Source organism: Lithobates pipiens, unplaced genomic scaffold (genome assembly GCF_037356315.1).
Source record: "Lithobates pipiens isolate NorthernLeopardFrog02 unplaced genomic scaffold, aLitPip1_a1.2 Scaffold_3, whole genome shotgun sequence".
Lineage (NCBI taxonomy): Eukaryota > Metazoa > Chordata > Amphibia > Anura > Ranidae > Lithobates > Lithobates pipiens.
The window spans coordinates 228,180,860-228,195,928 of NW_027507790.1; the positions used below are offsets into that span (position 1 = coordinate 228,180,860).

General features: G+C 47.7%; 1 protein-coding gene across 2 annotated transcripts in view; it reads right to left on the minus strand.

Annotated features, from left to right (window-relative positions):
• IL7R (interleukin 7 receptor) overlaps positions 1-14,621 on the minus strand; it is a 73,999-nt gene extending 59,378 nt beyond the window's left edge. For both annotated transcript variants that reach the window (XM_077462867.1, XM_077462864.1), the window contains exons 1-2: positions 14,455-14,621; positions 198-339 (exon numbers count right to left, since the gene is read on the minus strand). In XM_077462867.1, coding sequence (XP_077318993.1) covers positions 198-339; positions 14,455-14,536 — 224 coding nt within the window. In that variant the 5' untranslated portion in view covers positions 14,537-14,621. The remainder of the gene's footprint in view (positions 1-197; positions 340-14,454) is intronic.
• Between the last annotated feature and the right edge of the window lie 448 nt (positions 14,622-15,069).

Sequence of the window (15,069 nt, forward strand, 5' to 3'; positions counted from 1 at the left end):
AAAATCTATCTAAGGACAAAACAGCAGCTTCCACCAGAACAAGCATTTTCCCCCTATTCTTGTTACAATGACACCAATGGAGATACAGCCATTAGAATCCTGACAGAGGCTCTATCCTCTCGCTACTTTAGATGGACTCTATTGTGTCCTGTTCGTTTTGGCCTTATATTATTAGACAAAGATTTAATATTAATTACCATATTTTGAAGTAGGTGATGTCTGTGGTCTCATAAGGCCTTTCCGTAACAATGCAAGTAATTGTTCTTTCATTCAAACGTAGCTTGGAAAAGCACTCAAAGTTCCCAGAAGTCTTCATTTCACGTTCAAGGTCGTCATCATCTTAAAGGAAACAAACATATTCTTTGTCATCATTAGAAGCATAATTCTGAAGTAAGATGAAGCTGAATTTATTTATTTATTTAGTTAGGATTTCAAAATACATTTATTGAGTACATGTGTAGCACCCTCCTAGATGAATGCTAGTTTAGATAAATGGAGTTACTGGCTCAATGTAATCAGTTGAGTTGCATGTGATTGTTTTGGTCTGTTCTGTGTTTCACTGGTTGTAGGGTTGACTGCTTCCTCCTGTCTGCCTGAAAAGGTTCTGGAAGATAGTGGGCTGGGGAAGTTTATCCAGCTTCTGAATATTTATGCAGCCCTGGTCAATCCCTTGGAAGGAGCATGAATAATCTGATACTGAGAATAGAGTGGTCATTGTCCTAGAGGAGGAGATCTGGGCTCGAAGGGCTGCTGCCCCAGTGCCGGGACTAGGTCATCTAGAGCCCAGGAAGAACATGCCAAATTGCGCCCCCCTCCCCAAGATGTATGAGCATTATGCTACCTTTTCTAGCACAAATACCCCATCCTAGCACAAATCTTCTTCCCCTATCTTCCCTCTAAACGCAAATCCCTCCCAAATCACCACTCCGAGAACACCTCCACAAATTTCCCCTCCACGAACATTTCTTACATTTTGCTGCCCTCACCAAATTTCCCCTCCCAACACAATTCCCCTCTCCCCAATCTCCCTGTGGTGCCCCCGAACCTCACATGATACCACAGTGCCCAGGGCAACCTTCCCTCCTGCCCACCCCTTGTCCTCACCCTGTGCTGCCCTCCCAGGCCCCTCTGTGGCGTATTGCTGGAGTTTTCCACATGTTTGTTGTGTCCCAGCTGTGGTTTAACTGGAGGGGGGTAGGGATGAGCCAAACACCCCCCGGTTCGGTTCGCACCAGAACTTTCGAACGGACCCCAAATTCGTACAAACTTTAGAACCCCATTGAAGTCTATGGGACTCGAACGTTCGAAATTAAAAGTGCTAATTTTAACGGCTAATATGCAAGATACTGTCCTAAAAAGGGTTTGGGGACCTGGCTCCTGCCCCAGGGGACATGGGTCAATGCCTAAAATGTTTTTAAAAATGGCCGTTTTGGCGGGAGCACTGATTTTAATGACGATTAAAGTGAAAAAAAAAAGTGAAATATTCCTTTAAATATTGTGCCTGGGGGGTGTCTGTAGTATGCCTGTGAAGTGCCACGTGTTTCCCGTGTTTAGAACAGTCCCTGCACAAAATGACATTAAACGGAAATAACATCATTTAAAACTGCTTGCGGTTTTAATGTTATATCTGGTTCCTGCAATATGGTTGAAAATCATTGAGAAAAATGGCATGGGTAGCCCTCCCTGCCCATTACCAGCCCCTTTGGGTCTTGTACGCATATTAAGGGGAACCCCGTACCCATATTAAAAAAAGGAAATGCATGTGGCCCCCAGGCCCTATATACTCAGAACAGCAGTATACAGGCGGTGCAAACAAGACAGGGACTGTGTAGGTTTGTTGTGTTAAGTTGAATCTGTTTGTAATTTTCAACTGGTACATTTTTAAAGTGTAGCTCCAGTCAAAAAAACTATTTTTAAGCTTTTTGGAAAACATAGGGAAGGGTTATCACCCCTGTATAATTTGTTTTGTCGTCCATCTTTTTTCATCTCACTTGCTGTTGTCTCCTTCCGTTTGCAAGTAGGAGATGTTTGTAAGTTGGATGTTTGAAAGTAGGGGCCTGCCCTATATGCTCTGCAGAAATGGCGGAACAAGGTGTTGGTTTTGCCACAACATTGTAAGCTCTCAAAGTGACTCTTGGTGGGCGCTGGAGCGCCCTGCTGTGAACGATTATATCAAGAATTGTAATTACATGCCATTGTTGAACAGTGGTAGAAAAATTGACCTTTGGTGGTTGTGGTGCTGGTGCCACAACACTATAAGTCCTCACAGTTACTCTGGGTGGGCACAGGAACGGGCCCTCCTGTGAAATATTATATCAAGAATTGTAATTACATGTCCCTGTTAAACAGGGGCAGAAAAATTGGGCCTTAAGCCCCGTACACACGAGAGGACTTATGTCCGACAGACTTCCGAAGGAGTTCCGTCGGAGTTCTGCCGGAGTTCCGACGGAGTTCTGACGGACTTTTCGGCGGAGCGGACTTGGCCACACACAATCACACTAAACTCCGACGGATTCGAACGTGATGACGTACGACTGGATTCGAATACGGAAGTTCATAGCCAGTAGCCAATAGCTGCCCTAGCGTCGGTTTTAGTCCGTCGGAATAGCATACACACGAGCGGAGTTTTCGAAGGGACCCGGGTCCGGCGGAGTTCCGTCGGGAAAATTTGAAGCATGTTTCATATTCTAAAGTCCTTCGGACTTTGGCGAGTCAAAAGTCCGTTGCAGCCCACACACGATCGAATAGTCTGACGGACTCAGTCCGTCGGACTTTGGACGTTGAAAAGTCCGCTCGTGTGTACGCGGCATTAGGCACTGGTGCTGGTGCCACGACACTGCAACCTCTCCCATATACTCTAGTTTTATTGCAGGAATTAGCCCTGCTGCAAAGCATTGCATCAAAAATTGTAATTAAATGCCCCTGTTAAACAGGGGCAGAAAAATTGGGCCTTAGACACTGGTGCTGGTGCCACCACACTGCAACCTCTCCCATATACTCTAGTTTTATTGCAGGAATTAGCCCTGCTGCAAAGCATTGCATCAAAAATTGTAATTAAACGCCCCTGTTAAACAGGGGCAGAAAAATTGAGCCTTAGGCACTGGTGCTGGTGCCACGACACTGCAACCTCTCCCATATACTCTAGTTTTATTGCAGGAATTAGCCCTGCTGCAAAGCATTGCATCAAAAATTGTAATTAAACGCCCCTGTTAAACAGGGGCAGAAAAATCGGGCCTTAGGCACTGGTGCTGGTGCCACGACACTGCAACCTCTCCCATATACTCTAGTTTTATTGCAGGAATTAGCCCTGCTGCAAAGCATTGCATCAAAAATTGTAATTAAACGCCCCTGTTAAACAGGGGCAGAAAAATTGGGCCTTAGGCACTGTGGTGCTGGTGCCACGACACTGCAACCTCTCCCATATACTCTAGTTTTTTTGCAGGAATTAGCCCTGCTGCAAAGCATTGCATCAAAAATTGTAATTGAACGCCCCTGTTAAACAGGGGCAGAAAAATTGGGCTGATGGCATCACCCAGAACCAGAAATGTTCTTCCAACATATCAGCGGAGGAGGAAGAGGATAGACAATCAACATAAGAGGACAGTCACTCAGCATCAGCATAGGCAGTCTGGAAGGGATGTGATATTTCAAAAAAAATTATTCGGTTACATCATCTTCAGGTGCTTGGTAGCTGTGGGTTATCCAAGACTGATTCATCTTGATGAAGGTCAGTCGATCAACCGAGTCGGTGGACAGGCGCACCCTGTGATCGGTAACAAAGCCACCAGCAGCACTGAAGGTGCGTTCCGAAAGAACGCTGGATGCAACACAGGCCAGTAGCTCAATTGCATACTGTGCAAGCTCTGGCCAGTGATCCATCCTCAAGACCCAGTAAGCCAGAGGATTTTCGGTGGGAAAGGTGTCCAAGTCTGACCTTGCCCCTAGGTATTCCTGCACCATGTAAATCAGACGCTGGCAATGGTTGCTGGAACCGATCATACCTTGGGGCTGCGGACTAAAAAATTGTCTGAAAGCATCAGTCAGACGGCCACCTTCTCCACCGCTCCTTCTGACCGATGCCTCAGCAACACGTTGTCCAGGACCAGGAGTTTGTAACCTCCCAGTCCCTGGGAACACGTTGCACAGACCTTTCTGCAAGGCCTCCCGGAGATGTCTCATCCTCTGCTCCCTCTGCGATGGCAAGATAAGGTCGGCAACCTTACCCTTGTACCGTGGATCAAGGAGAGTGGCCAGCCAGTAATGGTCCCTCTCCTTGATCTGACGAATACGAGGATCCTTCCGCAGGCTTTGCAGGATCAGGGAGGCCATGCAGCGTAGGTTAGCTGAGGCATTCGGTCCGGAGTCCTCTGAGTCACTAAGGACAACATGATCCGCAGCTACCTCCTCCCAGCCACGTACAAGTCCACGGGTTTCTTGGGACTGTAAATCATCCCTACAAGACTGCTGCTGCTGCTGAGTGCCAGCCTCCACCTCCATGCTGACACAATCATCCTCCTCCTCCTCTTCCTCCTCCTCATCCTCTTCCTGTGTGATGGGTGGCACAGCAGGAACACTGTCTGGATAAAGGGGGCCTTGAGAGGCAAGGAAGTCCTCCTCTTCCTGCCTCTGTTCTGCCTCAAGTGCCCTGTCCATTATTCCACGCAGCGTATGCTCCAAGAGGTGGACAAGAGGTACAGTGTCACTGATGCATGCACTGTCACTGCTCACCATCCTTGTGGCCTCCTCAAACGGTGACAGGACAGTGCATGCATCCCTGATCATGCCCCACTGGCGTGGTGAGAAAAAACCGAGCTCCCCTGACCCTGTCCTGGTGCCGTAGTCACACAGGTACTCATTGATGGCCCTCTGCTGCGTGTGCAGCCGCTGCAGCACGGCCAACGTTGAGTTCCACCTGGTGGGCATGTCACATATAAGGCGGTTCTTGGGCAGGTTCAACTCCTTTTGGAGCTCAGCCAGCCGAGCACAGGCATTAAATGATCGGCAGAAATGCACACAGACTTTCCTGGCCTGCTTCAGGACATCCTGTAAGCCCGGGTACCTGCCCAAGAACCGCTGCACCACCAGGTTAAGGACGTGAGCTACACAGGGCACATGGGTCAGTTGTCCCTGTCGGAGGGCGGAGAGGAGGTTGGTGCCATTGTCGCAAACCACCATTCCTGGCTTAAGCTGGCGTGGCGTCAACCACCTCTCGGCCTGCCCCTGCAGAGCTGACAAAACATCCGCCCCAGTGTGGCTCCTGTCCCCCAAACAAACCAGCGCAAGCACGGCATGGCATCGTTTTGCCTGCGTACTTGGGTAGCCCCTGGAACGCCTACGGAGCACCGCTGGTTCTGAGGACAGAGCACTGGAAGAGGCCATGGAGGAAGAAGAAGAGGAGGGGGTGGAGGAGAGAGGTGTGTCACAACCAATAGTAGCATTTTGGAGGCGTGGTGGCGGAACAACCTCCAACACTACTGCACCTTGTCCTGCATCCTTCCCAGCTGCCAGAAGAGTGACCCAATGGGTAATATGCACCTTACCGCTGACCGCCCTGTCCAGCGAGGCAAGGACATTGCCTTCCACATGCCGGTAGAGAGCCGGAATCGCCTTCCGTGAGAAAAAGTGGCGTTTGGGGACCTGCCACTGAGGAACCGCACATTGTACAAACTCACGGAAGGGGGCCGAGTCTACCAACTGAAAAGGCAGCAGTTGAAGTGCTAGCAATTTAACCAAGCTAGCATTCAACCGCTGGGCATGTGGATGGCTGGGAGTGAACTTCTTTCGCCGGTCCAGCAGCTGGGGCAGGGACATTTGCCTGCTATAATCAGACGTGGGTGTACTACTAGCAGAGTGCCCGGAAGCACTTGGCTGTGACACACCTAATTCTACACCTTCATTCCTCTCAGAGCAGGTTTCAGAGAGGACTGAAGGTCTAGTGGGGTTGGAGATGCCAGCTGATGAGGAGCAAGGAGAGGTCCACTTTGTTCTTTGGTGTGGGTCTTTGAGGTACGCTTGCCAACGAGCTGCATGGCAGGTCAACATATGTCTGGTCAAGCATGTGGTGCCCAAGCGGCTGATGTTTTGGCCACGTGAGATACGCTTGAGACATATGTTGCAAATAGCAGCAGTGCGATCTGATGCACTCGTCTCAAAAAAGGCCCACACCAAAGAACTTTTAGAATAACGCGCAGAGGCAGCGCCCTGCACAGGCGGAGCTCTGCGGTGTGATTCAATCGGTGTGCTGCCCCTAAGCTGGCCCCCGGAGGGCATCCTGCCTCGTTGGACATGTGCCTCCTCCTCCTCCTCTCTCCTACCAGGCACCCACGTGGAGTCAGTGCCCTCATCATCCCCTCCCTCTTCATCGCTGTAGCAAACCTGGCAGTATGCTGCAGTTTGTGGAACATGACTGCCAGATTGCTGTCCTTCTTGAGCATCCCCTCTCTCTGCATTCACGCTACTGCCTTCCTCTAGCTGACTATCATCATCAGAGCCTACAAAACACTGGGCATCCTCCTGGAGCATGTACCCAACACTGTGCCAAAAGAGTTCAGGAGACTCCTCAGGAAGACGTGGTGGGTCTAGGGAAGGAGTCACTGATGATGACATTGAGAGGAGGGAAGACGATGCGTTGGCAGCTGCTTTGCTAGTACCCTGAGACTGGGTGAGAGAGGATGAGGACGATGAAGAGGGCTTGGTCATCCACTCTACCAAGTCATTGGCATGTTGCGGCTCAACATGTCCAGCTGCCGAAAAGAAGGACAAGCGTGTCCCATGGCCACGTGCTGATGATGACGATGCACCGCGTCCACGACTAGCACTGTTGTCTCTAGACACAGAGCCTGCTTGCCCTCTTTTATCGGCTCGTGCCTGTCTGCCTCTCCTTGCTGGCCTTCCAGACATGGTAATGGCCTGAAGGGAGTTGGGTAAAACAGCAATTGGGTAGTGTATATTGTGCTGGAGGCACACAACACCCACTAACTCCTGCAGATGCCTTTATTATAGAACACCAGCAATAAAGGGTAGATAAAGGGGTATACTGTACTGGAGGCACACAACACCCACTAAGCTCTGCAGATGGCTCTATTAGAGAACAGCAATAAAGGGTAGATACAGGTGTATATTGTGCTGGAGGCACACAACACCCACTAACTCCTGCAGATGCCTTTATTATAGAACACCAGCAATAAAGGGTAGATAAAGGGGTATACTGTACTGGAGGCACACAACACCCACTAAGCCCTGCAGATGGCTCTATTAGAGAACAGCAATAAAGGGTAGATACAGGTGTATATTGTGCTGGAGGCACACAACACCCACTAACTCCTGCAGATGCCTTTATTATAGAACACCAGCAATAAAGGGTAAATACAGATGTATACTGTGCTGTGCTGGAGGCACACACAACTTCCAATAACTCCTGCAGATGGCAGATGGCTCAAATAGAGAAGAGCTATGTAGGTGGATATAGCGGTGTGTACTGGGTACAGAGCACGCAGACAGCACGCACAAGCTCCTAACACTGACTGCAAGCTCTATTATAAAAGATAGATATATCGCTAGCTATATAGGTGAATATAGCGGTGTATACTGCGGTCAGGGCACGCAGACAACAACCACTACAGAAGAGCAAGATCGAAAAATCGGCCGATAACGATCGGTGTATACTGTGTTGAAGGTACACAGAACACCCACTAACTGCTTCAGACGCCAACACACTACACAAGGCCGCCGCGCTGGCGGTCTTATATAGTGTGGGGCGTGTACTACACAGCCTGAGCTATGATTGGCCACAGGCATCCTGCCTGTGGCCAATCATGGCTCTCCTTGCTGCCGGCGCTGTGATTGGCCAAGCATGCGGGGTCACAGTGCATGCTTGGCCAATCATGAGCCAGCAATGCACTGCGCCATCGCAGTGCATTGTGGGCCGTGAGCGCCACACGAATTTGGCGCGAACGGCCCATAACGTTCGGAATTCTCCGAACGGGCGAACAGCTGATGTTCGAGTCGAACGTATGTTCGACTCGAACACGAAGCTCATCCCTAGAGGGGGGTATTTCTAAATCCTTCTGCAGCTAAGGTGGTCTGCATTTTTTAAATTTGCATGGTGTATAAGAACAAAAAAAAAAACACCAACATTTAGGGGAAAAACTGTTTTCCTTTCTTTCGTTACAAAGCTTATAATGAAAAACTAGGATAGTGCAAACACCAAAATGACTCCTTATTGAAAAGCAGATACCCCAAAATGATCTTATTTTTGTCACAATATTTTGAACATGACGAAACATGCGGGCATTGAGGGGGTTAAAACATAAAGCTTAGTAATGTTGTTCTAGGTACAGGACATCATTATTGTACAGGTCATAGAGGAAGGAGGAGGTGGAGGGTTTAATTTACAAGTCATACAGTGCCTTGCAAAAGTATTTACCCCCCTTGGCATTTTTCGTGTTTTGGTGCCTCACAACCTGGAATTAACATGGATTGTTTGAGGATTTGTATAATTTAATTTACAGAACATGGCCACAACTTTGAAGATGATTTTTTTTTTATTGTGAAGCAAAGAACAAATAGGACAAAATAACAGAAAAAGCCAATGTTCATAACTATTCACCCCTCTAAAGTCAATACTTTGTAGAGCCACTTTTCACAGCTCCAAGTCGCTTTGGATAAGTCTCTATGCCCTTGCCACATCTTAGCACTGGGATTTTTGCCCATTCCTTCTTGCAAAACTGCTCCAGCTCCTTCTTGGTGTATGGTTTGCACTTGTGAACAGCAATCTTGAAGTCTGACCACAGATTGAGATCTGGGCTTTGACTAGGCCATTCCAACATATTTACATGTTTCACCTTAAACCACTCAAGTGTTGCTTTAGCAGTGTGTTTGGGGTCATTGTCCTGCTGGAAGGTGAATTTCCGTCCTAGCCTCAAATCACACACAGAGTGGTACAGGTTTTTCTCAAGAATATCCCTGTATTTAGAACCATCCATCTTTCCTTTTCTCTGACCAGTTTCCCAGTCCCGACTGCTGAAAAGCATCCCCACAGTGAAACATGATGGTGTTCTTTGGGTGATGTGTTGGGTTTGTGCCAGACAGTGTTTTCTTGGATGGCCAAAAAGTTCAATTTTAGTCTCATCAGACCAGAGAACCTTTCTCCATACATTTTGGGAGTCTCCCACATGCCTATTCGCAAATTCAAAACTTGCCATTTTGTTTTTTGCTGAAAGTAATTTTTTTCTTCTGGCCACTCTGCCATAAAGCCCAACTCTATGGAGCGTATGGTATTTTCGTCCTATGTACAGATACTTCACTCTCTGTTGTGGAATTCTGCAGCCCCTCCAGGGTTACCTTAGGTCTCTGTGCTGCCTCTCTGATTAATGCCCTCCTTGCCTGGTCCGTGAGTTTTGGTGTGCGGCCGTCTCTTGGCAGGTTCTTTCCATTTGGTTATGATAGATTTGATGGTGGTGCTCCTTGGGATCATCAAAGATTTGGATATTTTTTTAGAACCTAACCCTGACTTGTACTTGTTTGGAGAGTTCCTTGGTCTTCATGGCAGTGTTTGGTTAGTGGTGCCTCTTGGTTAGGTGTTGCACCATCTGGGGCCTTTCAAAATAAACACTGGCGTTCTCTATGTGCATGCTGGTATTCCAATATATGCGTGGGGCAACCTGATTGCTTTTCATTTTTATTTATTATATTATTATTTCATAGCTCCCAACTGTCCCTGATTTCGAGAGACTGTCCCTGATTTGGAACAAAGTCTCTCTGTCCCGATTTCCTCCTTATTTGTCCCTTATTTTGGCCTGATCTATATAGTTCTCTATAAAATGCACTGTTTGTCCTTCAAAAAGTGTTTCCTAGTGCTAAATCTTTCATCCAATTTCTAAATGGCTTAATTTTTAAATGGCAAAACTCAATATAAAGGAATAGTACAATTGGACCACAACGCTAGCCGACTTAAGACTTAAGACTAAAGGTTGCCCTTTTACAGCTGGTACACAAAGACCTTTACCTATTACTTATGCTAAGAGATACCTATCAGGGGACATTGCATCATTACCTAGCCATTCTCCTAGAGTGCAAGCTAGACTAGGTACAGTGTAATTATTCCCATTGTAGGTAATGCTTATATGCACTGTTTATTGTAGACTTTGCTGATTTATGAGTTAATCACAGTCTAGTGGTACAGAACTATATTCTTAGTAATCTTGGCATAGTGAGTACACTGTCTAGTACATTATATCTGAACTTACCTTCTGTATACTCATTTATACTCAAACTATCATTTTTTCTAACCCATACCAATACATTGAGTTAATTTACCACTAAACAATCGTGTGTCTATTTCCTGGTACTATTTCACAACCAAGTTAAAGGTATCTACACTTGTGCTCTTACAAGAGCTTGCAGTGACTTTCACTCAACCAGGTGTGTCAGAGGGTTGAGGTTGTTTTTGGAGTTGAAGCACAGAACAGAGAACTCAAATTACCAAGCAGCTCCTGGGGTGGGGGGGCTAGAGCCCCGAATGGGTCCCCGAAAAGCCCCGGGTGTCAGGCATGCACAGTTCTATTGTTAGCCCCGAGTGCCGCCGAGCGGGGACCGATCAGATCCCGAGTGCCGCCAAGTGCGGCCGAGTTTCATAGCAGGTCCCGCCTTCTGGAGCCTGCAGCACCTATGATTGGCATCTCACTGGTCCAATGGTAGGACCGTGGGACATATGACGTCCATCATAGGCACTGCAGGCTCCAGAAGGCAGGAATTACAATGCAGCCGCCCTGCCACATCGATCCCCGCTCGGCACTTGGGCAGGCGACTCTCCTCCTCTCCTCTGGCTGCCTCGCACACCACAGCTGAGCTGCTGCTGCAGGACACAACATGAAGGCTGTCTCCTGGTCAGGTAGGTCACTGGTCAGTGAGTGTATGTCAGTGTATGTCAGGTAGATAGGTCAGGTAGGTAGGTCAATGTGCGTCAGGTAGGTCAGTGCATGTCAGGTAGGTAGGTCAGTGCATGTCAGGTAGGTAGGTCAGTGCGTGTCAGGTAGGTCAGCGCGTGTCAGGTCAGTGTAATGGTCAGTGTGTGTATGTCAGGTAGGTAGGTCAGTGTGTGTAAGTTAGGTAGGTAGGTCAGTGTATGTATGTCAGGTAGGTAGGTCAGTGTATGTCAGGTAGGTAGGTCAGTTTAGTGGTCAGCATTGATGAGCACTTTTAAGCCAGGCAGCAACCAGCAAGTGAGCTTACCCCCCGCCACACAACCCCACCACCCAGCCAAAAAAACCTGCACCACTGGAGCCCCCTGCCCCCCATATCCCCCCCCCCCCCCATGCCTGCCTTGGACTATTTTTTCCACCTAGCAATGCCCCTGGGGTAGCGGGACAGTTATACAGCAGGAGGTTATAGGGTAAAATTCATGATTTCAGTAGGCAGTAACATCTGACTCTGTCTTTTTTACATACTGTAGGTGATCACTGATATTTGAGGCACATCAGATATTTGTATACTACATACAGGTCAGTATGACACTGGTGGTCAGCCTATGGGAGACACACATGTGTGCCGGAAGGGCACAGTGCTGACGCACTGTTACCACAGAACTTTATTGAAAAGGGTTTTGGGATGTGGTGGTTTTTGCCGCAGCCCACTGCACTGGAAAAAAGTACTGCATGCAGATGCATGTTAGATGTGCAATGCCATGGTGTTGACTGAGGACGGACTTTGCAGCTGAGGTCCTCCAGACTTTCAAATGAACGGACTTGGCCACACATGATCACTCCAAAAGTCCAACGGATTCAAACATGATGACGTAGAATAAGGAAGTTTGTAGCCAGTAGCCAATAGCTGCCCTAGCATCGGTTTTAGTCTGTCGGACTAGCATGCAGACAAACGGATTGTCTGCTAAAAGCCGAGTCTGGCGGAGAAATTTGAAGCCAGTTTTATTTCTAGGCCGCTGGACTTTTGGGAAGAAAAAGTCCGCTGGAGCCTACACACAATCGAATTGTCCGACGGACTCTGGTCCGGCGGAAAGTCAGATCATGTGTACGCGGCATTAGTCTCACAGGCCATAGCTCCCAACTGTCCCTGATTTGGAGCAATGTCCATCTGTCCCTCTTTCCTCCTCATTTGTCCCTCATTTTGGTCTGATCCATATAGTTGTATAAAAAAAGGGACTTTTTATCTTTTAAAAAGTGTTTCCCAGTGCTAAACCTTTCATCCAATTTCTAAATTGTTGCATTTGTACATTTTAAATCCAATATAAAGCAATAGTAGCGGTAAAAAAAAGCCCTTGTGGATTTAATTAACTTTTTTTTGGGTTAATTCTCCTTTAGGGGGGCGTGTCCTATGCCTACATATGTTTGTTACTAGGTGTCCCTCATTCCCATCTCAAAATGTTGGGAGGTATGTCACAGGCTGCTGCTCTGATTACTTCCCACACTATTCTAGAGGATTCTAGAATCATAGGGGGAGGAAGAAAAGTAGTAGGAGTAAGTAGACAGAATATTTATGAGGAATCCAGGCAATCCCTAGGGGGTGCCCAGTAGGTGGCTTAAAAACATAAATAGCATGAGGGAGGAGATAGAGTTCCTACAGGAGGAGACCCCTGGGGCAGGATCACTGGAAGTGCCATCTAGGAGACATTGAAGTCCCAGCTAGAGTTTTATCTGGGGGGCCTATTTGCAAAGTTTAGTCCCGGAGTCTGGAGAAGCTCACTAGAGAATACCAGGAGGAAGTTGGGGGAAAAGTGTCCAGTTGTCCTGTGATGGTGTAAGCCCCTGTACACATGGTCGGACATTCCGACGGAAAAAATGTCCGATCGGACCGCGTTGTCAGATAATCCGACCGTGTGTGGGCTCCATCAGACTGTTTCCGTCGGAATATCTGACTGACAAAGTTTTTTCGAGCTGGGCTATAACATTTTCCGACAACATGATCTGATCGGACTTTGTCCGATCGTTTGTAGAGAATTCCGATCGAACAAAGTGCCACGCATGCTCAGATCAAATTCCTAGACCAAAGCTATTGGCTACTAGCCTGAACGTAGTCCCGTTGTAACAAAATAACGTCATCACGTTCCGAATGATCAGATTCTCCAACAACTTTGTCCGACCGTGTGTATGCAACACCAGTTTCGGACAAAATCCGTCTGACAAAATCCGACGGATTTGGTTGTCGGAATGTCCGACCGTGTGTACAAGGACTAAGTCTGCATCTGCCTGACTGAACTGTGTCCAGTGGCCTGAAGGAACAATGATCCTGTGGCATTGTGAGTAGATGACCCAAGTGCAGGATGTTAGTGATAGTACGTAGCTGTTGGTCTTTTGGAAGAAGTCATAGTCACTCATCAGCTGTAGAGTTTCTGTGGGACTTTTGTGTAGCTCAGTGAGACCTGGCTGTGTGTGCTTTAAAGTGGATCTACACTTCATCTGAGCATCTTCATTTTTAATGTTCAAAGCAAACTCCCCCATCCATCCATATCTCTGTTTTATTTTGTTGAGAAATTACTTTGAAAAACAATGCCCTAGCATTTCTGGCCATGGCCATCTTGAGTAAGGGCAGATGATTCATGTAGCATTCACTTCTTGGAATCCACCTAGCATTAGCTCAGGCATGCAAGCAGGAGAGGGTGTGCTTAGCGGAGAAAGCCCCTCCTCCCCTACTGAAGGCTCCTGGGATGTATGACACCATTTGCCTAGGCATGGAAACCAGGAAGTAACTGAATGTACCGAATGTTAAAAAAAACAAAAATTAACACAAGTAAATATGATATACTTTCCTATGTATTAAAGTGGGGTGCCCCCTAGAAAAAATTAAAAATCAGCAGCTACAAATACTGCAGCTGCTGACTTTTAATAATCGGACACTTACCTGTCCCAGGGTCCAGCGATGCGGGGGAACGAAGCCTCGCCTTGTTCGGCGGCGTCATTCTTACTGTGGGCACCCGGCTGTGGCTTCATAGCTGGGCACCCACTGCACATGCGCGAGCAGCGCAGGGCGCCGTGATACGCCGCACAGTCATCTGGGACACGTGACAGGTCCCAGATGACTGTGCGGCACGAGGGGAAGTGATGTCACCAGCCCGGGCAATGAACAAGGCAGACTACGAGGGACCCCCTAGCAACAGGCATTTAGAGGTGAGTAAAATTTATTTTTTTCCAATTATTTTAATTTTATTTTTTTTAAAGAATTTTTAACTATTTTTGGTGGAAACATCACTTTAACTAATGTTAGCAGCATAAGGATTACAAATAGTCAATGTTGACTGAGAGAGTAAAGTTCCACTTTAACTGGGGAAAAGGAATCAGGTTCACATGGGGGGGTGCACTACATATAGCAGATTTCTTTAGTAGGCCTAGGCACTACATCGTTTTTTGGCAATGGAGATTGTACAAACAGATTGTACAGTGTGTGTGTGTGGCCGGATTAAAACATTAGTAAGGACAAATAAGCTGTAAATAATGTTCTTACCTGGCGTGTCGGTAGAATCTCCACTTTGCCCCAGAGAAGAGCCCACCAGCAGAAAGAGAACTCCGACAGCTGAGATGTGCATCGCTCACACTGACAGGATGAATGATGCTTCTGCTGATCTGCTGGTAGTAAGCACTTTTAAGTAACCACAGCCAGGAAGAAACCTAAAAAAACACCAATGAGAGCGAAGAGTGAGGAAGGAAACTGCACAAATACACAGATGAGTGTGATGTGAGAGGTGCACACATTATAGTGCTCTGACTATTTATCACACACTGTTTTACTTAGCCTGTTTAAAGCAGGAGTCCACCGGGACTCCGCGTTTTTTTGTTTTTTTTAAAAGCCAGCAGCTACAAATACTGCAGCTGCTGACTTTTAAATAGTGACACTTACCTGTCCAGCGCGCCCGCGATGTCGGCACCCGAAGCCGATCGCTCGCTCGTGCCGCCGCCATCTTGGGTATGGGAATCAGGAAATGGAGCCTTTCGGCTTCATTTCCCGGTTCCCTACTGCGCATGCGCGAGCCGCGCGGCGCAATCCGGACGGTCCCCGCTGCCTCTGGGAGCTGTGTGTTTCCCAGCAGGCAGCGGGGGACTTGCTGAAGGGGGCGGGCGC